This window comes from Somniosus microcephalus, chromosome 30 (assembly GCF_052327205.1).
Source record: "Somniosus microcephalus isolate GS21.2 chromosome 30, FLI_Smic_1.0, whole genome shotgun sequence".
Taxonomy (NCBI): Eukaryota; Metazoa; Chordata; class Chondrichthyes; order Squaliformes; family Somniosidae; genus Somniosus; species Somniosus microcephalus.
The window spans coordinates 21,946,779-21,971,823 of NC_141016.1; the positions used below are offsets into that span (position 1 = coordinate 21,946,779).

Genomic DNA, 25,045 nt, shown 5'->3' on the forward strand with positions numbered 1-25,045 from the left:
ATTTTAACAAATATATTGCATCTGTCTTCACAGTAGAAGACACAAAATGCATACCAAAAATAGTGGGAAAGCATGGGGCTAAAGAGAGTGAGGAACTTAAAGTAATTAATATCAGTAGAGAAAAAGTATTTGAGAAACTAATGGGACTAAAAGCTGACAAATTCCCTGGACCTGATGGCCAACATCCTAGGGGTCTAAATGAGGTGGGTGCGGAGATAGTGGATGCATTGGTTGTGTTCTTCCAAAATTCCCTGGATTCTAGAACGGTCCCAGCAGATTGGAAGGTAACAAATGTAACCCTGCTAATCAGGAAAGGAGGGAGAGAGAAAACAGGGAACTACAGTCCAGTTAGCCTGAAATCAGTCATCGGGAAAATGCTGGAATCCATTGTTAAGGAAGTGGTAACTGGGCACCTTCAAATCATAATATGGTTAGCAGAGTCAACATGGTTTTATGAAAGAGAAATTGTGTTTAACAAATTTAATAGCGTTTTTTGAGGATGTAACTAGCAGGGTAGATAAAGGGAACCAATGGATGTAATATATTTGGAATTCCAAAAGGTATTCGATAAGATGCCACATAAAAGGTTGCTATGCAAGATAAGGGCTCAAGGAGTTGAGGTAATATATTAACATGGATAGAAGATTGGTTAACGGACAGAAAACAGAGAGTAGGGTTAAACAGGTCATTTTCCGGTTGGCAGGCTGTAACTAGTGGGGTGCTGCAAGGATCAGTGCTTGGGCCTCAGCTATTTACAATCTATATTAATGACTTAGATGAAGGGACCGAGTGCAATGTATCCAAGTTTGCTGATGATACCAAGGTAGGTGGGAAAGTAAACTGTGAGGAGGGCGCAAAGAGGCTGCAAAGGGATATAGACAGGTTAAGTGAGTGGGCAATAAAGTAGCAGATGGAGTATAATGTGGGGAAATGTGAGGTTATTCACTTTGGTGGGAAGAATAGAAAAACAGAATTTTTTTACATGGTGAGAAACTATTAAATGTTGGTGTTCAGAGAGATTTAGATGTCCTCGTAAAGGATACAGAAAGCTAACATGCAGGTACAGCAAGCAATAAGGAAGGCAAATGGCATGTTGGCCTTTATTGCAAGGGGGTTGGAGTATAAGAGTAAGGAAGTCTTGCTACAGTTGTACAGGGCCTTGGTGAGACCACACCTGGAGTACTGTGCACAGTTTTGGTCTCCTTATCTAAGGAAGGATATACTTGCCTTGGAGGTGGTGCAACGAAGGTTCACTAGATTGATTCCTGGGATGAGAGGGCTGTCCTATGATGAGTGATTGTGTAGAATGGGCCGATACTCTCTGGAGTTTAGAAGAATGAGAGGTGACCTCATTGAAACATACAAGATTCTGAGGGGGATTGACAGGGTAGATGCTGAGAGGTTGTTTCCCCCTGGCTGGAGAGTCTAGAACTAGGGGGCATAGTCTCAGGATAAGGGGTCGGCCATTTAAGGCTGAGATGAGGAGGAATTTCTTCACTCAGAGGGTTGTGAATCTTTGGAATGCTCTGCCCCAGAGGGCTGTGAATGCTGAGTCTTTGAGTATATTCAAGGCTGAGATCGATAGATTTTTGGACTCTCGGGGAATCAAGGGATATGGAGATCGGGCGGGACAGTGGAGTTGAGGTCGGAGATCAGCCCTGACATTATTGAATGGCGGAGCAGGCTCGAGGGGCCGTGTGGCCGACTCCTGCTCCTATTTCTGATGTTTGAATGGCGGAGCAGGCTCGAGGGGCCGTGTGGCCGACTCCTGCTCCTAATTCTGATGTTCCGAAATTAAAATTAGAGCTAGGTCGTTCAGGAGCAAAGTCAGGAAGCACCTTTTCCTCACATAGGGTGGTAGAAATCTGGATCTCTCTACCCCCAAAAGGCTGTGGATGTTGGGGGTCAATTGGAGCTTCCAAGACTGAGATCGATAGATTTTTTTAGGCAAGGGTATCATGGAATTTGGAGCAAAGGGGGCTAAATGGAGTTGAGGCTCCCAGTGGAATATCTGCTGCTTTTCATTTGTTTAATTTGCCTGTAGTGAAAGGAGATTTTTGTCAGTGACCCGTGCTGATTAATGAACATTTACTTGCCTTTAAAATCTTTTTTTTTCCATTGAGAGCATCTTCATGAGGCCCTCTACGCTCTCTTTCCACCTCCCTCCAGTTTTGAGTCCTTATCTGTTCTTGCCCGTGCTTCTGAATTAGAGCTTCTGATTAGTAGCGAGCATGGACAAGGCCTGCCAATGCTAATTGGCAGCTGAGCAACAGCCACCTTCTGGTGTCAGGAGCCCGACCATCCCTGGAGGGGACAACCCAGCAGAACCCTTCCTACCAATCGTTTTAATTCACTGGCTCAAATCATTATGCCGTGAGCAGCTGGGAATGTTGAAATATTGTTGGCTGTTCAGCTCACTGATTGTAGCTGCAAGTTGTTGGTATTTCCAGAGATTGGGGCAACTTTCTGAACCACTGAATGGATGGCATTTCCTCTCCACAACCCGGGCCAACAGTGTGTGGTTTAGACCATGCGTATTCTTGAGATGTTTAATGTTCGTTATGGCCCTTTTGGTCATTTGGAAGCGGGCCGGCTTAATCGGAGGTCATGGCTGTTGCTATTTTTCACTGTGTATTTTATGTAAGGACGAGTGATCTGTAAGTATTGAGTCGTGGGAGCGGTGGGGGAGGGAGATGGGGATTATGAGTGAAGTCTTTCTCGTATTGTGAATTTTTCTCGTATTCCACCAAATATGCCTGTTGCTCATGTATCAAGTATGAGGTGTTCGCCCTTACTGCTTCTACTGCAGGTTAAAGGTCCCCTGGGGCTGGATTTTGTCAATGGGGAGCTTTTGGAGGCGGGACTCCCAGTTGTCGGGTTTTAGTCCCGCCTCGATCGACTTGTGACCAACCCGCGCTATTTTCCCTTGATTGACCTTGTTAAGCCCGCCCAGTGGGTCTAGCAGGCCAATTAAGGGAAAGCCGGTTACTGGTGACGTCAGCGAGTGACGTTTCTGTAGTGTATGTACCTTGAAGAAGGAACTATATTCTGCAGCCCCTGTATACTGCAGTACCAGTAGTGACCACCCTTGTATATAAGCCTGTGTAGTAACTTTGTATAGTAGTTCCAGTTTTGTCTCCATTCAGTAAACACCTGTTATAACCAACTTCTGCAGTCCGTGTCTCAATTACACACGGACATTACATTGGCGACGAACAGATCCGAACTTACCTACAGTTCTGCACCACCTCACGGGGATCCATCCCTGAAGCGAAGTTGTTAGAGGTCGAGGCCAGAAGGAAGAAATCCAAAAAGAAAAAAAAACAAACAGAAGAAACGGGCGTCGACCGTGGGCAACCCCCTCTGATTCATCGAATTCGAAGATTTGCAGGAGAGGCTGTCAAGAGCTGGGCTTGGTTCTACAATCTATGGTGTTCCAGCTAATCGGGCTGGTGGCAGGTAGTACACTGATCCTTCCTGGGCTGCGGCGGGCTAGAGCTCGATCGGGTGGCTTTTCAACAGGGCCGAGCAGCGTTGTCGGGAAGAGGAGAGAGAGAGAGAGGGTGGAGCACACAGGGCGCGGCCGGTGCTATGAAGCTGGGCAATGTACAGACCCGAGAAGAGGGAGGAAAGTGTTCCATAGGGTCTGCTCTGACGACGGGAACAGTAATTAAAATAAAATAAATTAGAAGCGCAGAAAGCCGCAAGGAGCTGCAGTTTGCCACGGGGACCGCGGAGTGCGGCGTTGGCAGCAGCGCGGGGGGAAGTGCGCGAAGACCATAGGGCGTCGCCATCAAGGCATAAAAACACCAGCAACAGCGCTGGCAGCAGCGGAAAAGACAGAAAGCGCGGGAGGCGCCATCTTAATCCAGCAGGGAAGAAGGCAAAGCGCGGGAGGCGCCATTTTGTTCAATCGGGGAAGAAGGCAAAGCGCGGGAGGCACCATCTTAGATCTCCAAGATGCTGAAGACTGGCAATATCACTGCCTTCGATAATGCAATAGAAGACTGGACCACGTGTGTGGAAAGAGTCGAAGTATATTGCAAGGCAAATGAAGTAGCCGATGAGAAAAAGGCATCGGTACTACTAAACTTAATGGGCGCAAGAACGTACGGCCTATTGTGGAACCTGATCACTCCAGTCAAACCGATGGAGAAGAGTTTTAACGAAATTGTTGATATCCTACAGGAACACCTAAATCCTACACCGCTGCTGATAGCAGAAAGATTTAAATTCCACAAGAGAAATCAGCATAAAGATGAGAGCAATGCTGATTACCTTACGGAACTACGCAAGCTATCAAAGCACTGCCAGTTCGGAGCAGGACTGGCAGATACCCTACGGGACAAATTTGTCTGTGGACTCCTGAGTGAAGGAACCCAGAAGAGGTTACTCTCAGAGAAAGAGCTGACGCTAGATAAGGCTTTCAGCGTGGCAGTATCGTACGAAGCAGCAGCAAGGGGAGCTGCGGAAATACAGCAAAAGCCATAGGAATACGGCACCCATGAAATGACACGGGGATTTGAAAAATGTTATCGCTGCGGCAGAACAACCCATGACCAGAAGGACTGCTGGTCCAAGGACAAAACATGCAGGCAATGCGGAAAGATGGGACACATTGCACGAGTTTGCAGGTCCGGGAAGAAGACTAACGACAACAAAAAGACTACTAAGGAAAAGTACAGGAAAGTACAAAAGATGACGGACAGTAGTTCCGAAGACCAGAAGAGCGATAGTGAATCCGGGAACAAGAGACTAAGCTGTCTCAAACTACACAACGTAATCACAAAAGAGGATCACCGAACCATTTGGGTCACCCTCACGATAGCAGGGTCCCAAGTCAAAATGGAATTGGATACAGGATCAGCCCTGACCGTCATGAATCGACGAGACTACGAGCGGCTATTCTCACACATACCCTTGAAAGACACATCCATTCTCTTGAAGACATATACGCGGCAGAAAGTATACCCCAGAGGGAAAATAAGGGTGCCTGTCGAATACAACGGCAAGGAAATACAGAAATTGTATCTGTACATACTGCAAGATGGTGGACCACCGTTATTGGGACGTGAATGGATCAGAAAGATAAGTTTAGACTGGCACTCCATTCAGGCACTGACTGTGGCTGGTAAAAAGGATGACGACGTCACACCTGGACGATTGTCAAAAGTCTTAGCTAACGCTAAAGAGGTATTTCAACAAGAACTGGGAACTCTTAAAGGCGTAACCGCCTTGATAAAAATAGAAGCGAATGCAATTCCCAAGTTTTTCAAAGCAAGACCGGTACCGTATGCAATTCGCCCAGCCGTCGAGGCAGAGCTGGAGAATCTGGAGAATGCAGGCGTGTTAACTGAGGTAGACTGGAGCGAGTGGGCGACACCCATCATTCCTGTCATGAAGAAAACGTTAAACAATAAGTCTGAGGAGCCAAGGAAGGTTCGCATCTGTGGGGACTTCAAGGTGACTGTGAACCCAGTCCTTCACACAGTACAGTATCCTCTTCTGAGGAGAGAAGATATTTTCGCCTCACTATCTGGAGGGAAACGTTTTACAACAATTGACCTAGCGCAAGCATATTTGCAGATGGAGGTTGAAGAATCCTCTAGCAAATATCTCACGACAAACACTCACAAAGGTCTTTACCAGTATAATCGACTGGTATTCGGAGTTGCATCAGCTCCGGCTATATGACAAAGAGCGATGGAACAAGTCCTGCAAGGGATTCCGGGGACTCAGTGTTACTTGGACGACATCCTAGTGACAGGTGAAAATGACAGTGAACACCTTGCCAACCTAGAGCAGGTGCTCACTAGACTAAGAGAACATGGGCTACGAGCCAATCGCCCCAAGTGCGAGTTTTTTAAGAAACAAATATCGTATTGTGGCCACGTGATTGATGAAGAGGGGTTACATAAGTCCCCTGACAAAATTGAAGCGGTAGTTAAGGCTCCAGCGCCTGAAAATGTGTCGCAACTGAGGTCATTCCTCGGATTGGTGAATTACTACCATAAGTTTTTGCCGAATTTGTCCACAATTCTGCACCCACTGAACGCCCTGCTACAAACTGGAGTAGCATGGAAATGGAGCGATGAATGTAAGCGGGCCTTTCAGAAGTGTAAAGGCCTGATCACTTCAAGAGAAGTATTGGCTCACTACAACCCATCACTACCGATAAGACTGGCGTGTGATGCGTCTCCCTATGGCGTTGGAGCGGTACTGTCACATAAATCCCTTGATGGTTCAGAGAGGCCAATAGCTTTTGCGTCACGCTCGTTAACTGCAGCCGAGCGTAACTACGCCCAGATTGACAGAGAGGCCCTCAGCCTGGTGTGGGGGGTGAAGAAGTTCAATCACTACCTGCATGGACAGAAATTTACTCTACTAACTGATCATCAACCTCTTGTCTCCATTTTCAACCCTAAGAAGGGTGTCCCGATAATGACAGCACAACGGCTACAGAGGTGGTCCCTTTTCCTAGGGGCACACCAATATGACATCGAGTACAAAGGAACTAAACAGCATGGGAATGCTGATGGATTGTCGCGCCTACCGTTGCCGATGGTGGAAGAAGCACCTGCAGTGGATCCTGTGGAGATATTCCACTCGACCATAGTCGAATGTCTACCTGTGACGAATGCAAACATAGAAAAGGAAACACGAAATGACCCGACACTTTCCAGGGCCTATGATTTAACGGTGAAGGGATGGCCAGCACATGGCGAACCACTGTTGCCAGCATTCTCGCCGAGAAGAGAACAGCTGTCAGTGTGCCGAGGAACCTTGATGTGTGGATCCAGAGTAGTAATTCCACCCAAATTGAAGGATAGAGTGCTCAATGAGCTTCATGAGGGTCATCTGGGAGGGGTAAAAATGAAGAACTTAGCCAGAGCGTTTGTGTGGTGGCCAGGAATCGATAGAGAAATCGAAGAGATGACCAAGAGCTGTACAGGATGCCAGAAGGTCCAAAACGCCCCACCACAAGCCCCTCTACATCCATGGGAGTGGCCCTCATCTCCATGGCAAAGGGTACACATTGATTTTGCTGGTCCATTTATGGACTCGATGTTTTTAATTGCGGTGGATGCACATTCAAAGTGGCCAGAGGTAATAAAAATGTCCTCAACCACCACAGAAAAAACTATCACAGTCTTACGAACCATATTCGACAGAAATGGGCTGCCTGAACAGATTTGCTCCGACAATGGACCACAGTTTGTGTCTGAAGAGTTCCGGAGGTTCTTAAAGAACAATGGTGTTAAGCATTACACATCCGCCCCATATCATCCAGCCACCAATGGATTGGCTGAGAGGTTCGTTCAAACATTCAAGAAGGCTATCAAGGCAATGTGTAATGAAGACATACCCCTACAACACAAGATGGATAACTTCTTGTTTGCCTACCGGAATGCAACACATGCGGTTACCAACCAAACTCCAGCCATGATGTTCTTAAATCGAAGACTAAGATGCCGCTTGGATTTGGTTAAGCCAAACATCAGAAGAGATGTGGAGAACAGGCAGTTTCAGAATATGAATGAAAGGCCAACCAGGAGTTTCAAGATAGGTCAACCAGTTTTGGCCCGGGACTACCGCACAGAGAAATGGCAGCCAGGAACGATCTGCACACGGCAAGGACCTCTAATGTATACCGTGGACGTTGGAGAGAGCATTGTAAGACGCCATGCTGACCAGATTCTAGAGTCACTGGAAAACGTCAAATCTACACCACGATCCTATACACCTGGTGATGAAATCGAAGTACCAATTGCATCTACCTCAGAATCGGTGATATTGGAAGCAGATGAACCAAACAACAACGTTGATCCCGAATCAACTTTGCCAGAAGAACCTGATACCCCAAAGAGGTGTTTTCTGGACAGAATCAGGAAGCCTCCTCAAAGACTGAATTTATAATTGATTAACTTCAGCTAATGTATATAGCAACTGTAATTGTAAATATGTTATTTAATTATTAATTGAATGTTATGTACTGTTTAGCTAAAAGGGGAGGAGTTGTAGTGTATGTACCTTGAAGAAGGAACTATATTCTGCAGCCCCTATATACTGCAGTACCAGTAGTGACCACCCCTATATATAAGCCTGTGTAGTAACTTTGTATATTAGTTCCAGTTTTGTCTCCATTTAGTAAACACCTGTTATAACCAACTTCTGCAGTCCGTGTCTCAATTACACACGGACGTTACAGTTTCATCTGTCAAGAGCTTTTGACAGATGAAATGTCATCATTTGACGGCTCTGTGAAGCTGTCAATCACTGACAATCTGTCTTCTAAGTTGAGTCTTTACTCAAGATGCAATTAGAGAGCTCTCCTGACCAGAAAGCAGAAGGCTGCAGCTTTTGACAGTTCAGCGGCCATTCTGCTTTCTGTGCCGGTGAGCTGAGGGACTCCCGAGAACTGAAGGGAGGAAGCCTGCAGGAAGAAGTAAAGGTAAGTAAAACTTATTAAAGCACTTTACACACACCTCACACACTTACCTCTGCACACATGCACCCGTCACTCACCTGCACACCAGACATCTCGGCCCCTCCGACTCCCGCAAACCGACGGCCCGCCTCGCTGACCCTGGCGAGGTTCGAAGCCGTCGGGAAGCCCACACTTCAGGGCTGAAAACTGCCTGTTAACTACCTGTTAACAGGCAGTTAATTGGCACTAATCTCCTTCCCGCCTCGGGGAAGCAGCTCCCAGCACGGGTCGGGTACCCGCCTCCTGGGAAGATGGCATGGAGGTGGCCATTTTCCCGGCAGTCCCGCCTCCAAACCCGCCTCCCCAGGGCTGGCAAAAATCGCCCCCCTGGTTTCTGATGTGTGTGAATTATTCCCTTTATTCCCATTACATGTACCTGAATTATTCCTAATATTCTCACTGTTGATGTTAAGCTAACAAAGCAAAGTCTTACTTCAGACCTTGTTTTGAAAATTGGAACATTTCTGTTTCCTCATCCTTCAGTGCGTGTGCTGATTGAGCAGCAAGCTACAAGTACAGGGAATGAGACAGTCCTTGCAAAAAGTGAGACATTTATAAAGCAAGCCTCTTGTCAGCCTCCCGTCAACCTCACAAATAGAAACACAAACCCCTGCCAATGCTGTAAATCTGAAATAAAATCATTAAACATTAGAAACATACAGTAGATCAGGCAACATCTGTGCAGTGGGAAGATAGGTTCATGTTCCTGGTGTAACCCTTTGTGTCCTGATTGTAGCTGAGAGTCCTGCTCTATATTTCCAGCATTTATCTGTTTTGGATCACCTCAGTCTCCCCTCTCTTGTCTTTTAAGGAGTCTACATTGTGCAATGTTTGTCTGCTTAGATGCTATTCTTTTTTTAATCCTTCCTGGAAAGTCGATTTACTCGGCGGGGGTGGGGCCTTCTTAGGCAGTCCCTCGGAACCGAGGATGACTTGCTTCCACGCTAAAAATGAGTTCTCAGGTGACTGATGAGTCCAATGCGGGACCTACAGTCTCTGTCACAGGTGGGGCAGACGGTGGTTGAAGGGCGGGTAGGTGGGGTGCAGTGGTTGAAGGGGCGGGTGGGTGGGGTGCTTGGGTTGACGTGCACTCCTTCCGCTGTTTGCGCTTGGCTTCCGCTTGCTCCCGGCGAAGAGACTCGAGGTGTTCGGCGCCCTCCCGGATGCTTCTCCTCCACTTTGTGCAGTCTTGGGCCAGGGATTCCCAGGTGTCGGTGGGGGTGTTGCACTTTTTCAAGGAGTCTTTGAGGGTGTCCTTGAAGCGATTCCTCGGCCCACCTGGGGCTCTCTTGCCGTGTCGGAGCTCTGAGTAGAGCGCTTGTTTTGGGAGTCTCGTATCGGGCATGCGGACAATGTGACCTGTCCATCGGAGCTGATCGAGCGTGGACAAAGCTTCGATGCTGGGAATGTTGGCCTGAGCAAGAACACTGACATTGGTGCGCCTATCCTGCCAATGGATTTGCAGGATCTTGCGGAGGCAGCGTTGGTGGTACCTCTCCAGTGCTTTGAGGTGCCTGCTGTACATGGTCCATGTCTCGGAAGCATACAGGAGGGCGGGTATCACTATTGCTCTGTAGACCGAGCTTGGTGCTGGGTTTGAGGTCCTGGTCTTCAAACACGATGACATTGGTGATATGCAAATTCTTAGCTTCTCAACCTCCGATTTCTATTTATGACTGACAAAGTAAATTGAACTAACAGAAATTGCTCTTCAGACACAGCACAGCCCACGCTCTAGTTCTGACTCAATTGTCACAGATGTGGTTCTCCTCCCTGAAACAGCCGCTTCTTCCTTAACTCTTCCTAAACGAACAGCCTCCTTTTCTCCTCTTCCTTAACTCTTCCCAAATGAACGGCCTCTGCTTCCCTGCTTCCACAACTCTTCCCAATCTAATGGCCTCCTTTGCCTCTCCCTGCTCCTCCCAAAAATAACGACTTGCATTTATATAGCGCCTTTCACGACCACCAGATGTCCCAAAGCGCTTTACAGCCAATGAACTACTTTTGAAGTGTAGTCACTGGTGTAATGTAGGAAACACGCCAGCCAATTTGCACACAGCAAGCTCCCACAAACAGCAAGGTGATAATGACCAGATAACCTGTTTTTGTTATGTTGATTGAGGGATGAATGTTGGCCAGGACACCAGGGATAACTCCGCTGCTCTTCTTCGAAATAGCATCATGGAATCTGTTACATCCACCTGAGAGAGCAGACAGGTCCTCAGTTTAATGTCTCATCCGAAAGACAACACCTCCGACAGTGCCGCACTCCCTTAGCACTGCACTGCGAGTGTCAGACTACATTTTTGTGCTCAAGTCTCTGGAGTGGGACTTGAACACACAACCTTCTGACTCAAGAGGCGAGTGTGCTACCCACTGAGCCACTGGCTGACACTGAAAAATATAGAGCTCTGCCGTTTTCTCAGTTAATAAAGGCAGTGCGCAACTGAACTATACAAATTTATTCCTAGTCTAACCTGATCTCAGTCTTTGCAATGCTGGACTGGGAAAGGGAAAATCAACCATGTTCATATCCTGATCGCTAACCTGTGACCCCCCACCCTGGTAGAAATTTGTGTCCGTGGCTATCGCAACATCAGGTTAGGCTATGATGCCTCGAATGATAAAATTGTAAAGCGTGTTGACATTCACTACACGGGCTCCGGGCTCATGATTGAAGAATGGTCATGTGGGTGAGGGTCCAGAGGACAACTGGTGTCTGAGCAAGAGGACGAGAAGAAGGGAGAAAATTGTGACCGAGATGTCCAGACCACAAGGCAGGGTTGGTAGCCTGTGCTTACGGATTGGTTAATTTAACATCTCCAACTGGAGGTGTGAAACTGGCCTATCAGTGAGGGGTTTTGGAAAAAATGCAGACTCAACGTGAGGATTTTACGGTGTTTAACTTGCTGACAGAAATGTGCCATTATGCCAAGCGTGGTGACCTGTTGGAACCAACACAAGCCTAAGTGACCCATTCATTTCGATGCACCTTTCAAATCAGGCTCGAGGTGGCTGTAACAGAAGGTAAACAGGGTGGGTCTAGTGGCCCGGGTGAGTTCACAGGGGGTTCATGCCTGAGCACTGAAAGAATGGGTCTATTCTACCCAAATTACGTGAAGTATTCCTTTGACACACAGCAGTTAGTTACGGATGGATGCAGAAGCAGCACGATGAAAGTAATTCAGTTCCCTTGTGAACAACTTTGGAAATGAGGTTGCATTCTAAAAAAAAGAACAAGCATTTCTATTAGCGCCTTTCAAATCAAAATCACTTTACAGCCAATTAAGTACTTTTGAAGTGTAGTCACTGTTGTAATGTAGGAAACGCAGCAGCCAATTTGCGCACATTAAGCTCCCACAAACGGCAAGGTGATAATAACCAGATCATCTGTTTTTTGTAATGTTTATTGAGGGATAAATATTGGCCCCAGGACACTGGGGAGAACTCCCCTGCTCTTCTTCAAAATACTGCCATGGGATCTTTTAAGTCCGGCTGAGAGAGAACAGACGGGGCCTCGGTTTAACGTCTCATCCGACAGACGGCACCTCCAACAGAGCAGCGCTCCCTCAGTACTGCACTGGGAGTGTCAGCCTAGATTTTTGTGCGCAGGTTTCTGGAGTGGGGCTTGAACCCACGACCTTCTGACTCAGAGGCGAGGGTGCTACCCAGTGAGTCACAGCTGAGTTAAAATGTTTGCGTTGCGGGAGATGACATTTAATAATGAAATGATCATTCCTTGCGGGCCTAGCAGGCCCAGTGTAGAGCTAAGCCACACAGGCCAGAAGGTCCCAGATTCGGTTTGTGGTCGGTGTGCAGTTGTGTGGACATTGGCCGAGCTCAGGATCGGGCGGAGTTAAGATGCCTTAAATGGTCAAATAGTCTGCCGACCCTCACGGTCTAATCTCACATATGAAGAACTGTGAGTAGATCGAGGGACCAGAGGGGTTGTTTCCTTCTTAGCAGCTGTTGGAGAAACTGATTTTTGGAACCTACTCCGTAAGGCTCAGCACCTTCAGGAGAGGAGGGGGGAGGAGATACAGCAACAACAACTTGTATTTATATAGCGCCTTTAACATAGTAAAACGTCCCAAGGTGCTGCACAGGAGTATTACAGGTAGACTATCCTTTATCCGAAAACCTTGGGACCAGCTGTGTTTCGGTTTTTGGAATTTTTCGGATTTCAGAAGGTTTTGACAACAAACACTGTTGCTTAGCAACAGCTTGTAAACACTCAGGCCCTGCCTTGGAAGCGTCTCTGAAGCTGTTGCTAAGCTACAGAGACTCTTTCCACAGCCTGACTGTTTAAAAAAATGCTAGGGGAAGTAAAAAAAATGCTAGGGGAAGAAAAAAAACGCTAGGGGAAGAAAAAAACCCCAACAAAACGGCTGCTGGTTTTGCCGTTGTTAGATCGAGGTTTCCGGCTCCCCCTGCTCCGTATCTGAATTCCTTGACTTAGCGGGGGTCTGGGGCTCGACTGCCACCGCCAGTTGTGGGAAAGCCGGATATCGGCTGACTCCTACACTAAGCTGGCCCGCAAATCAGGTCGGGGGGTGGGGGAAGAAAAGACTATCGGACGGGCCGCTGCAGCTATCGGACGGGCCGCTGTATTGTTGGGTTCACTCTCCCGGTACCTCCTTCACACTGCCCGGCTCGGCCTGCAATCTCCTACCCAGGAGGGAACTCTGTGACCCTCTGCCCTGCTCACAGGGAAAGGCAGAGCTCCCGGACCACTCCTGTCATGTTTGGCGCCACTCGGGTCATGTCGTGCGCACGACTTACGCTCCACGAAAAAACTTTCGGTTTTTAGAGGTTTTCGGTTTTCGGAAGTGCGGATAAAGGATAGTCTACCTGTATAAGACAAAAAAGTTGGGTTGAATGCGGGAGGCCAGCCCCGAGTGCGTTGGAATAGTCAAGTCTAGAGGTAACAAAGGCATAGATGAGGGAGAAATGAGAGGCAAAACAACGGACTGGAGAGATGTGAAGTCCGTACTCCGGAACTGTCAAACTACGCTCATTCGGAGAGACCCTCGGGATGAATTTTTCCCCCTTGCTCACCCTGCCGCTGCCTGATGTTCTTAGACTTGTTCTGGGAATGATGACTCTGTGTGAAATTGTGGAACTTTATGCATTTTTGGAGGCACGGTGCGTCAGGACAGGGTTAATCAGACTGCCCTGGGGTCTACTAACGTTATACTGCGATTGATTTCTCTTTATATTGTAGCAGAAGTAACCTTTCGCTATTGCTTGTTAAGGGAAGTAGAAATCAATGTAGATGCAGTGACCACTGAACTATTGAGTTAAGACTGACCTTAAAGCAATGATCAGTTTGGACAATAAACCTAATCCAAAAACACTCCAGGGCAAACTGGAGACAACAGCAACAACTTGCATTTATATAGCGCCTTTCACGTAGACTGATACCTGGGATGGCAGGAATGACGTATGAGGAGAGATTGGGTCGATTGGGCTTATACTCGCTGGAGTTTAGAAGAATGAGAGGGGATCTCATTGAAACTTATAAAATTCTAACAGGACTAGACAGACTAGATGCAGGAAGGATGTTCCCGATGGCGGGGGAGTCCAGAACCAGGGGTCACAGTCTAAGGATAAGGGGTAAGCCATTTAGGACTGAGATGAGGAGGAATTTCTTCACCCAGAGAGTGGTGAACCTGTGGAATTCTCTACCACAGAAGGCAGTTGAGGCCAATTCATTAAATATATTCAAGAAGGAGTTAGATATATTTCTTAAGGCTAAAGGGATCAATGGATATGGGGAGAAGGCAGGGACAGGGTACTGAATTTGGATGATCAGCCATGATCTCATTGAATGGCGGAGCAGGCTCGAGGGGCCGAATGGCCTGCTCCTGCTCCTATCTTCTATGTTTCTATGTTTCTATGTTAAATAAATCATCCCAAGGTGCTTCACAGTTGTGTTAATTAGACAAAAATTGACACCGAGCCACATAAGAAGCTATTAGGACAGATGACCAAAAGCTTGGGCAAAGAGGTAGGTTTTAAGCAGCGTCTTAATGGAGGAGAGAGAGGTAGAGAGGTTTAGGGAGGGAATTCCAGAGCTTCGGGTCTTGGCACGACCGTCAATTGTGGAACAATTAAAATCGGGGCGAACTTTAATCAGTTGATAACAGGTTCTGCAGAAGGGAACATCTGTGACTACTTCATCCCTTCAGAAGCAGGAGATTGGTACGGAATGGTACCGATTTATAATTAGCAGTTACTGGAGGGAGTGAGGGACTTGATTTTATTAGACAGGGAATGGTGCAAACCTTGAGTTGGATTAGGAGTGAAGGTAAAAAGAAATAGGTGGACGGAGCAAAAAAATAAACTATTTTGCGATCCCATGCGAGAAAAACTGGAAGACTGAATGGTTTGCTGATATTTGTGATTGCTGTACAAACCAGCAACACATCCAATGTTCACAAAATAACAGGAAAGCAAATTTCTTCAGTTCTTCAATAATGGACTCAAAAGTGAAATCGTAAACATAATGGAATAACCTTATAGATTGGTTGCAATGATTTCACTTTTGCTGTCTCTTTGGAAACCTGTTACTGAGTTGATAGCCCGAGGAATCTTTTACTCCAATTTATTGCTGGCAACAGGCCGTGTAGCTGAAGGGCTGCTGATGGAGGGAGCCCAAAGAATCACGGTGAGACGGACAGAGCAACAGGCACAAACGGGGGAATTCTGCCAGCCCTGGGGAGGCGGGACTGCCGGGAAAATGGCAGAAACTGGGAGCGGGTACCGAACCCGCTCCCAACCCACCTCCGTGCCATCTTCCCGGGAGGCGGGTCCCCGAGTTGCGCCGGGACCCGTCTCCTCGAGGCGGGAAGGGGATTACAGCCAATTAACTGTCTGTTAACAGGTAGTTAACGGGCAGTTAAGAGGATTAACCCCATTTTACCCCTGCAAGTGCGGGCTTCCCAATGGTTGCAAATCTCACTGGGGCCATCGAGGCGAGCAGTGGGTCTGCGGGGGTGAGAGGGATCAAAAAGTGCGCTGTGGAGGTGAGTGATGGGTGCAAGTGTGGAGAGGTACATATGAGAGGTGAGTGTAAAGTGTTAGAAAAAGTTTACTTACCTTTGCTTCTTCCTGCAGGCTTCAACCCTTGGGGATCTGGAGGTGCCTCATCTCAACGGCAGTGATGACAGAACTGCTGCTGCATTCTCAGATGCAGCAGCCATCTGATTTCTGCTGAGGAAAGAGGTTTTGGTGAGTCTTCAGTACAAGGACTCACCTTAGAACAGAGATTGTCAGTGTTTGAGTGACAGCTTCTCAAAGCTGTCAACCACTGACAATTCATCTTTGACAGATGAAACATCATACGCTGACGTCCTCTGTCGCCGGTTTTCCCTTAATTGTCCGGCTAAGCCCACAGAGCGGGCTCAACAAGGTCAATCAAGGGAAAATAGCGTGGGTTGGCCGGACGTCGTTGGGGGCGGGACTAAAACCCGAAAACCAGCAGTCCCACCCCCAACACGTCCCCATTGGCAAAATCCAGCCCAGGGAGTCCAGTGTTCAGCTCTCAGCATTGGCTGACATTTAAACTACAGTCTACATATGGAGTTAGGTCACAGATCTGCCATGATCTCATTGAATGGCGGAACAGGCTCGAGGGGCTAAACCGCCTCCTCCTGCTCCTAGATTCCCATACTGCCTGCCCTTTCTTTCTGCGACTGTATCCCCAGGTGTAGGCTGGCCTTGCCGAGTACTACACAGCAGGCTCACACTTGGTGCTGCTTTTGTGCGGAGCGCCATGAGTCAGCGGTCAAGAAGTTGAACTGCTGAGCAAGCACAGCTCTGATATGCCGACGACAAATGGAGAGTAGTATTGATAGATCTGTCTTCTATCCTTCCCCTGCCTTCTGCTCCGGAACCCTCCAGTGATCAGAAGTAGGCAGGTGGAGTCAAATACAGCTTAAAGGGAATAGTGGGCATGCAGAAGTGATTACAATGCAATAATCCAATCCATGCAGTTGGCGTAGCAACATAAACCCACAGCTGAATCCCAGAAACTGGTTCGAGCACTGAATTCACCAAGAAATCAAATAGGGAATTCAGGAAATCAAGAAATCAAATAGGAAACTTCTTTACCCAGAGAGTGGTGAGAATGTGGAACTCACTACCACAGGGAGTGATTGAGGCGAATAGTATAGATGCATTTAAGGGAAGACTAGATAAGCACATGAGGGTGAAGGGAATAGAGGGTTATGCTGATAGATTTAGATGAGGAAAGACGGGAGGAGACTCGAGTGGAGTATAAACGTTGGCAGGGACTGGTTGGGCTGAATGGCCTGTTTCTGTGCCGTATATCCGATGGAATCCTATGAATTGACTCCTATACTTTCCTGTTTGAAGGCTGAGGGAACGGTTTTATTCCAATTTAAGCCTGTTTGGATTTAGTTGGCCGTAAATGTTGGCCAACAGGAATGGCCAGAGCTCACGTCCTTTCGGATCAGTTCTGTTCGAAGGCTTAAGAATGAGCAAAGTCCTCTCACATTTATCCATCGGATTCCAAGGGCTGATGTCTGACAGCAGGCAGTAACTGCCCATTAATGATTGGCTGGTGACACTTTGCTTTCTGTCCTATTAGGAAGGAGATGTCGTCAACACTCAGTGTGGATACCAGGCTCTGCATCAAGAGGTGAGAAATGAGTTACACCCACAACATTAACCTGCACTTTTCTATATCCAGATGCCGACAGACCTGTTGTGTATTTTATAACATTTTTATTACAGATTTCCTCTTTTTTTCCTTTTTATTGGAACTGAGCTCTGTTGGCTCGGTGACGTTTCTCCCCATCATTTTCTCCTGTCAGGGTGGCACTGGCCGTCGCAAGGGTGAGGTTCTGCGGGTGGCAGTTGTCCTCTTGTCACCCAGGCAGTCTGAGTCTTAATGCTGAGTATCAGTGGGCTATTCAATCACAGAGGCATCACCGCCACGCGCAGTCCTGTCCGCCCGCATTTCCAATGGACAACAAATAGCGGTGGGGGGGGATTCCTGCCAGATTCTGCCCTGCCCAACCCAGGGGCGCTGGGCCCAATTGCGGTGCTTCTCCTGTCACCCTGGCAGCTAGGCCCACACAGCGCAAGGATTGAACCTGAGCTGCTCTTGATCTGTGCGGCTGAAATACTCACCGCCACCGGGGGAGCAGCCCACAGCGACCAAAGAGCTCCCATCGGCGACCAAAGAGCTAAGCCACTTGCTGTTGTGTGAGTCGCCACATTGCAAGTTCCCAGTCTTGGCCTGGCTGTTTTGTGACGGTGATGAGCAGGTGCCAGGTGCTTGGGCAGACATCTCACCCGACAACTATTCATACGCCCTATGCCCCAGTTACCGGAAAACAAGGAAGTTATGCTTGACCTTTATAAAACACTGCTTCGGCCTCAGCTAGAATATTGTGTCCAATTCTGGGCACCACACTTTAGGAAGGATGTTAAGGGCTTGGACAGGGCGCAGAGGAGATTTACTAGAATGGTACCAGGGATGAGGGACTTCAGTTACGTGGAGAGACTGGAGAAGCTGGGGTTGTTCAACTTGGAGCAGAGAAGGTAATGGGGAGATTTGATAGAGGTGTTCAAAATCATGAAGGGTTTTGATAAAGTAAATAAGGAGAAGCTGTTTCCAATGGCTAGAGGGCCGGTAACCAGCGGACACCGAATTAAGGTGATTGGCACAAGAACTGAGGGGAGATGAGGACAATTCTTTTTTACACAGCAAGCTGTTGTGCTCTGAAATGCACTGCCTGAAAGGACAGTGGAAGAAGATTCAATAATAACTTTCAAAAGGGAATTGGATATATATTTGAAACGGAAAAAGTTACAGGGCTAATTGGAGAGCTCCTTCAAAGAGCTGGCACTGGCACGATGGGCCGAATGGCATCATTCTCTGCTTTTTTTAAATTCGTTTTTGGGATCAGGGTGTCGCTGGCAATGCCAGCATTTATTGCCCATCCCTAGTTGCCCTTGAGAAGGTGGTGGTGAGCCGCCTTCTTGAACCGCTACAGTCTGTGTGGTGAAGGTGCTCCCACAGTGCTGTTAGGGAGGGAGTTCCAGGATTTTGACCCAGCGACGATGAAGGATTGGCGATGTACTTCTAAGTCAGGATGGTGTGTGACTTGGAGGGGAACTTGGAGGTGGTGGAGTTCCCATGCGCCTGCTGCCCTTGTCCTTCTAGGTGGAAGAGGTCACGGGTTTGGGAGGTGCTGCCGAAGAAGCCTTGGTGAGATGCTGCAGTGCATCTTGTAGGTGGTACACACTGTAGCCACGGTGCGCCGGTGGTGGAGGGAGTGAATGTTTAGGGTGGTGGATGGGGTGCCAATCAAGCGGGCTGCTTTGTCCTGGATGGTGTCGAGCTTCTTGAGTGTTGTTGGAGCTGCACTCATCCAGGCAAGTGGAGAGTATTCCATCACACTCCTTACTTGTGCCTTGTAGATGGTGGAAAGGCTTTGGGGAGTCAGGAGGTGAGACACTCACCGCAGAATACCCAGCCTCTGACCTGCTCCTGTTGCTACAGTATTTATGTGGCTGGTCCAGTTAAGTTTCTGGTTGATGGTGACCCCCAGGATATTGATAGTGGGGGATTGGGCGATGGTAATGCCGTTGTCAAGCGGAGCTGTATCATTCTATGCGAGAGCAGGAGGCTGTGGACTATTGTTGCTTCATACACCCCATCGTCGGTGTGCAGCAGTTACACCACGAGTGTAGTGCTGGTTAAATTGGATTGACAGCACCATTTATATTTCCTCAGTCCTATGTTGCACCAACTGCTGGGTTGAAAACACTTCCTTCGATTCCAGCGAGTGAATTGACAGCGATACCCCAATGCAATGCCTAATGCAGACCAACATACAAAGTGGCCTAATGGAACGGAAAGAAAATGCAAAGGGTGCGCACCTGTTAGAGGGTCTATTGTATTTGATGCAAAACAGAGATAATTGCGTAAAAAGGCCTTGTCAAAGTGAATTTGAGAGTCGGAGCCTGTTGCCTTATGTTCATTGATATTCCTTCTGCTGTGTCAAAACTGAATGTTATTTTACGAGCTTGTATGAATTGAGAGCAACACTGCCATTCTTCCCTGATTTAATTTGTTTCCAGGACCCGGTGAATTCTAGCTGTTACGAAAGAAAAACATTTATTTTAAAGATCCAGTCGAATGAGTAGCAAGGTTCAAATTGGGTTTTATTCACAGATTGAATTGTCTTTCTATTGGTTGTATTGCCCAGACTCAATTATGGCATGAAGAATGTTATTGAGAGGGAAGCTGTATAAAATCCAAAATTCAAGTTCTAGATACAAGACTCCTGCTGGGTTACATTTCTACACAGACCTGTCTGCTATATGTGGCTTTAGTCGCACACCACATGTGACATTAGGGCACCCAACAGATTTATTTTTTATGAGAAAACAAGACAGTAACGGAAATACTTGAACTAACTCTATAAAACACGAGTTAGGCTACAGCTAGAGTACTGTGTACAGTTCTGGTCACTACATTACAGGAAAGATGTAATCGCACTAGAGAGGGTACAGAGGAGATTTACGAGGATGTTACCAGGACTGGAGAATTTTAGCTAAAAGGAAGGATTGGATAGGCTGGGGTTGTTTTCTTTGGAACAGAGGAGGCTGAGGGGAGACCTTATTGAGGTGTATAAAATGATGAGGGGCCTAGATAGAGTCGATAGGAAGGACTTATTTCCCTTTAAGTTCCTCGGAGTCCACATCACGGAAGACCTCTCCTGGTCCCTCAATACCTCCTCTTTGGTGAAGAAGGCCCAGCAGCGCCTATATTTCCTAAGGAGGCTGAAGGGATGTAACCTGTCACCCCTGATCCTCTCTAACTTTTACCGCTGCACAATAGAGAGCATCCTGACAAACTGTATCACAGTGTGGTATGGCAGCTGTAGCTCCTATGACCGGAAAGCCCTGCAGCAGGTAGTCAAAACTGCCCAACGCATTACCAGCACCCAGCTACCGACCATAGAGAACATCTACCAGAAACGTTGTTTACGGAGGTCACTGACCATCATCAAAGACCCTACACACCCCAGCCACAGTTTGTTCGCCCCCCTGCCATCTGGGAGACGCTACAGATGCATTCGCACCCGAACGACCAGATTTAGGAACAGCTTCTTTCCCAGGGCTGTCATCCTACTGAACTCTACAAATAAACTCTAAAGCCTGCACATCTGCCAATGCACTTTATTATGTTTATGTTTATGTATTACAAGCCAAATGAATGTTGAATGTTAAATGTCTTAATCAAAATGTACACTCTCGGGAGCCGCAAGCCTACATTTCGTTGTCCTGCACTTGTGCACTAACAATGACAATAAAGTTGATTATTATTATTATTATTATATTATTAGCAGAGAGGTCAATAACCAGGGGGCATTGATTGAAAGTAATTGGTAGAAGGATTGGAGGGGAGTTGAGGAGAGCTTTTTTCACCCAGAGGGTGGTGGGGGTCTGGAACTCACTGCCTGAAAGGGTGGTAGAGGCAGAAACTCTCATCGCATTTAAAAAGTACCTGGATATGCACTTGAAGTGCCAAAACCTACTACGGACCAAGAGCTGGAAAGTGGGATTAGGCTGGATAGCTCCTTCTTGACCGGCGCAGACACGATGGGCCGAATGGCCTCCTTCTGTGCCGTAAATTTCAATGATTCTATGATTTAGGAGCTATTGTAAACTGACCTACTTCCTGTTGGTCTACTTTTGAACCATCTTGGCGATCAGAATATTCATAGCACGTGCCTAGCCTTGGCCTGGCTGTCTTGTGGAGAACCTGAGCAGATGCCAGGTACTTGGGCAGGTGACACACCTGACGGACACTTGTATGGCCCTTGCCCTGGTTCACGGTTACAGGAAAAAGTGTGAGAGCAGGAGCCAGTGCACCTCGGGTGTCAGCGTAGGCCCAGTGGGTAGCACTCTTGCCACTGAGCCAGAAAGCTGTGGAAGCTACATCATTAAATAAATTTAAAACAGAAATAGATAGTTTCCTAGAAGTAAAGGGAATTAAGGGTTACGGGGAGCGGGCAGGAAATAGGACATGATTCTAGGTTCGGAATGGTCATGGCCCTGTGGGTAGTGGAGTGGGCCCAGGGGCCGTGTAGCCTGGTTCTGCTCCTACTGTGTTCTAATTCTGTGTTAGATTTCAGGAGATGGTTTTATTCCTGTTCCTGGCTGGGGTGGAGATCACCTTTACAGAAGGTAAGTACTGTAGAAAATATAGGGACAGAGTGATCTCCTGGAAGAATTTCGATCGCCTAGATGGGTCGGAGAGGAATTTCCCAGATTTTTTCTCCCAAATTGGCCATTGGGTCTTTATCTGGTTTTTCGCCTCTCCCGGGAGATCACATGGGTTCGGGTGGATGCAGAGTGATAGAAGATTTGAGGTTAGGATCAGATCAGCCATGATCTTATTGAATGGTGGAGAAGGCTCGAGGGGCCGATTGGCCTACTCCTGCTCCTATTTCTTATGTTCTTATGTTCTTATGTTCAAGCCCCAGCCCAGAAACTCGAGCACATGATCCAGGCTGACGCTCCAGTGCAGTACCGAGGGAGCGCTGCACGGCCGGAGGTGCCTACCTTCAGGTGGCACGGTACACCCGGGCCCCGTCGGCCCTCTCAGGTGGCCGTAAAAAGATCCCACGGAAGATGAAGAAGAGCAGGGGAGTTCTCCTGCTGCCTTCTGGCTCAGAAGCGAGAGTGACGCCCTCTGAGCCACGGCTGAGACCTGGCTTGGCTGGAGGGGGCCGACAGTTTGAGGAGACTGTGGGTTACAGGAAAAAAGAAAAGATGAGTGAGTTTTACAGAGCAACAGTGCTGAAGCAAGCTTGAGCAGGAATAAAATGGCAGGAGAGACAATGAGGTCAAAGAAACCACCGGCGCATTCTCTTCACATCGCTAAATGACAGCACACCGCAATTGAAATGAGAAAAGAATCGACATATCTCAAACTGAGGTTCAATACAACCCAGGCATCCGTGGCACGGTTAAATGTAACGGTAATAACTTTCCAGATGCTCCAGGCTGCTATTTGCTGTAATTGAGGTGAGAGGTGGATCTGAGCTTCGTGTTCAGCCCCACTGCTGAAGCACATGAAATAGTAATGCCAACTGGATAGGTGTTTCGGCTTCAGGCAGCTGAGAACAGTCCAGCTGGTCTTTCAATGAAACAAACACGATAAATATCTCAACAGAAGCCTGGATGGTCAACTTTGACCGTCCCCTTAACTGCTCGGAGCAGTTGGAAATCACTCCTGCTCCTGACGGGAGACTGGGAACGCGGACCTGTCCTGAACGCCCAAATTCATAGCCCGCATTGCAGTCCATTGATGCCTTTGTCTTGGGTAATGGTGTCATTTCTTAAGGGTGCAGTTGCTCATTTATAGGTGTGTGTATATGTTTATGTGTGTATGTTTATGTGTGTGTGTATGTTTATGTGTGTATGTTTGTGTGTGTGTGTATTTATGTGTGTATGTGTGTGTGTGTGTATGTTTGTGTGTGTGTGTATGTTTGTGTGTGGATGTTTATGTGTGTAAGTTTGTGTTTGTGTGTATGTTTATTGACATAATTCTTGTCATGCATGTGAAAATGACTTATGTAATAATACTGGGTGGCCTGCTGGTGGCGCTGTCCAGGGAGAGTATAAATACTCGGGCATGGGCCCAGCTTGCGCAGGACATTCTTTAACAGGAACTAGTGAAGGACACAACTAGATCTCCATGTTGAAAAACAGTTGATTAAAGCCTTGTTTAATACTCAGACCAAGTGCCTTGTAGTTTTCTTACGTCATTTATGTGTGTATGTTTGTGTGTCTGTATGTTTATGTGTGTGTGTATGTTTATATATGTATATGTTTGTGTGTGTGTATAGAAACATAGGAACATAGAAGATAGGAGCAGGAGTAGGCCATTCGGCCCCTCGAGCCTGCTCCGCCATTTAATGAGATCATGGCTGATCATCCAAATTCAGTACCCTGTCCCTGCCTTCTCTCCATATCCCTTGATCCCTTTAGCCTCAAGAAATATATCCAACTCCTTCTTGAATATATTTAATGAATTGGCCTCTACTGCCTTCTGTGGTAGAGAATTCCACAGGTTCACCACTCTCTGGGTGAAGAGGTTCCTCCTCATCTCTGTCCTAAATGGCTTACCCCTTATCCTTAGACTGTGACCCCTGGTTCTGGACTCCCCCGCCATCGGGAACATCCTTCCTGCACCTAGTCTGTCCAGTCCTGTTAGAATTTTATAAGTTTCAATGAGATCCCCTCTCATTCTTCTAAACTCTATTGACAGGGATATTCTCTCTGGGTTCAACCCCAGCAGATGTTTCTTTAGCCTCCGCTCCTTCCACAGAGACAAACAACAGCCGAGTTTCTCTAATAGGTTTATGGCCACCATTCTACTACTTCTTCCACCATCGATGTAGGATTTGAAATAATGGTCTTCTCCCCCCCCCCCCCACCCCCTACAGTTGGGCGAAATAACTTGAGCAATGATTCTACTTGTGGTAAGAACCAGACCTCCTGAGCGACAGAACCTGTCCTTTACATCAGTGTTGTCAATACTCGTCACTGACATGCTGATTGGTTAGAAGAAATAAGCTGGGAGGAAGCTCGTGTGGAGCGTCAACGCCGGTATAAACCAGTTGGGCCGAATTGTCTATTTCAGCCGTGGCTCAATGGGTTGCACTCTCACCTCTGAGTCAGCAAGTCGTGGGTTCAAATCCCACTTCCAGAGACTTGACCACAAAAATCCAGGCTGACACTGCAGTGCAGTGCTGAGGGAGTGCTGCAGTGTCAGAGGTGCCGTCTTTCAGAAGAGACGTTAAACTGAGGCCGGCCTGCTCTCTCAGGTGGATGGATGTAAAAGATCCCATGGTACCATTTACGAAGAAGAGCAGGAGAGTTCTCCTCGGTGTGCTGGCCAATATTTATCCCTCAATCAGATTACCTCACTGCTGTATGTTTGTGTGTGTGTGTTTGTGTGTGTATGTTTATGTGTGTGTATGTTTGTGTGTAAATTGTGTGTATGTTTGTGTGTATTGTGTTTGTGTGTGTGTGTATTGTTTGTGTGTGTATGTTTGTGTATGTTTGTGTATTGTGTTTGTGTGTGTATGTTTATGTGTATGTGTTTGTGTGTATGTTTGTGTTTGTGTGTATGTTTATGTGTGTATGTTTGTGTGTATGTTTATGTGTGTATGTTTGTGTGTATTGTGTTTGTGTGTGTATGTTTATGTGTATGTTTCTGTGTATGTTATTGTGTTTGTGTGTGTATGTTTGTGTGTATTGTGTTTGTGTGTGTATGTTTATGTGTGTGTGTTTGTGTGTATGTTTATGTGTGTGTGTATGTTTATGTGTGTGTGTTTGTGTGTGTATGTTTGTGTGTGTATGTTTACGTGTGTATGTTTATGTTTGTGTGTGTGTAGGTTTGTGTTTATTGTGTGTATGTTTGTGTTTGTTTGTGTGTGTATGTTTGTGTTTGTTTGTGTATGTATGTTTGTGTGTATGTTTGTGTTTGTGTGTGTGTAT

At 47.2% G+C, this 25,045-nt stretch overlaps 1 protein-coding gene across 1 annotated transcript in view; it reads left to right on the top strand.

The window, feature by feature from the left end:
* LOC147098006 (tetraspanin-15-like) overlaps window positions 1–25,045 on the top strand; it is a 344,298-nt gene that overhangs the window by 212,291 nt on the left and 106,962 nt on the right. Inside the window, exon 6 of the mRNA XM_085971200.1 lies at window positions 17,103–17,153. Within this exon, the coding sequence (XP_085827326.1) occupies window positions 17,103–17,153 (51 nt within the window). The remainder of the gene's footprint in view (window positions 1–17,102; window positions 17,154–25,045) is intronic.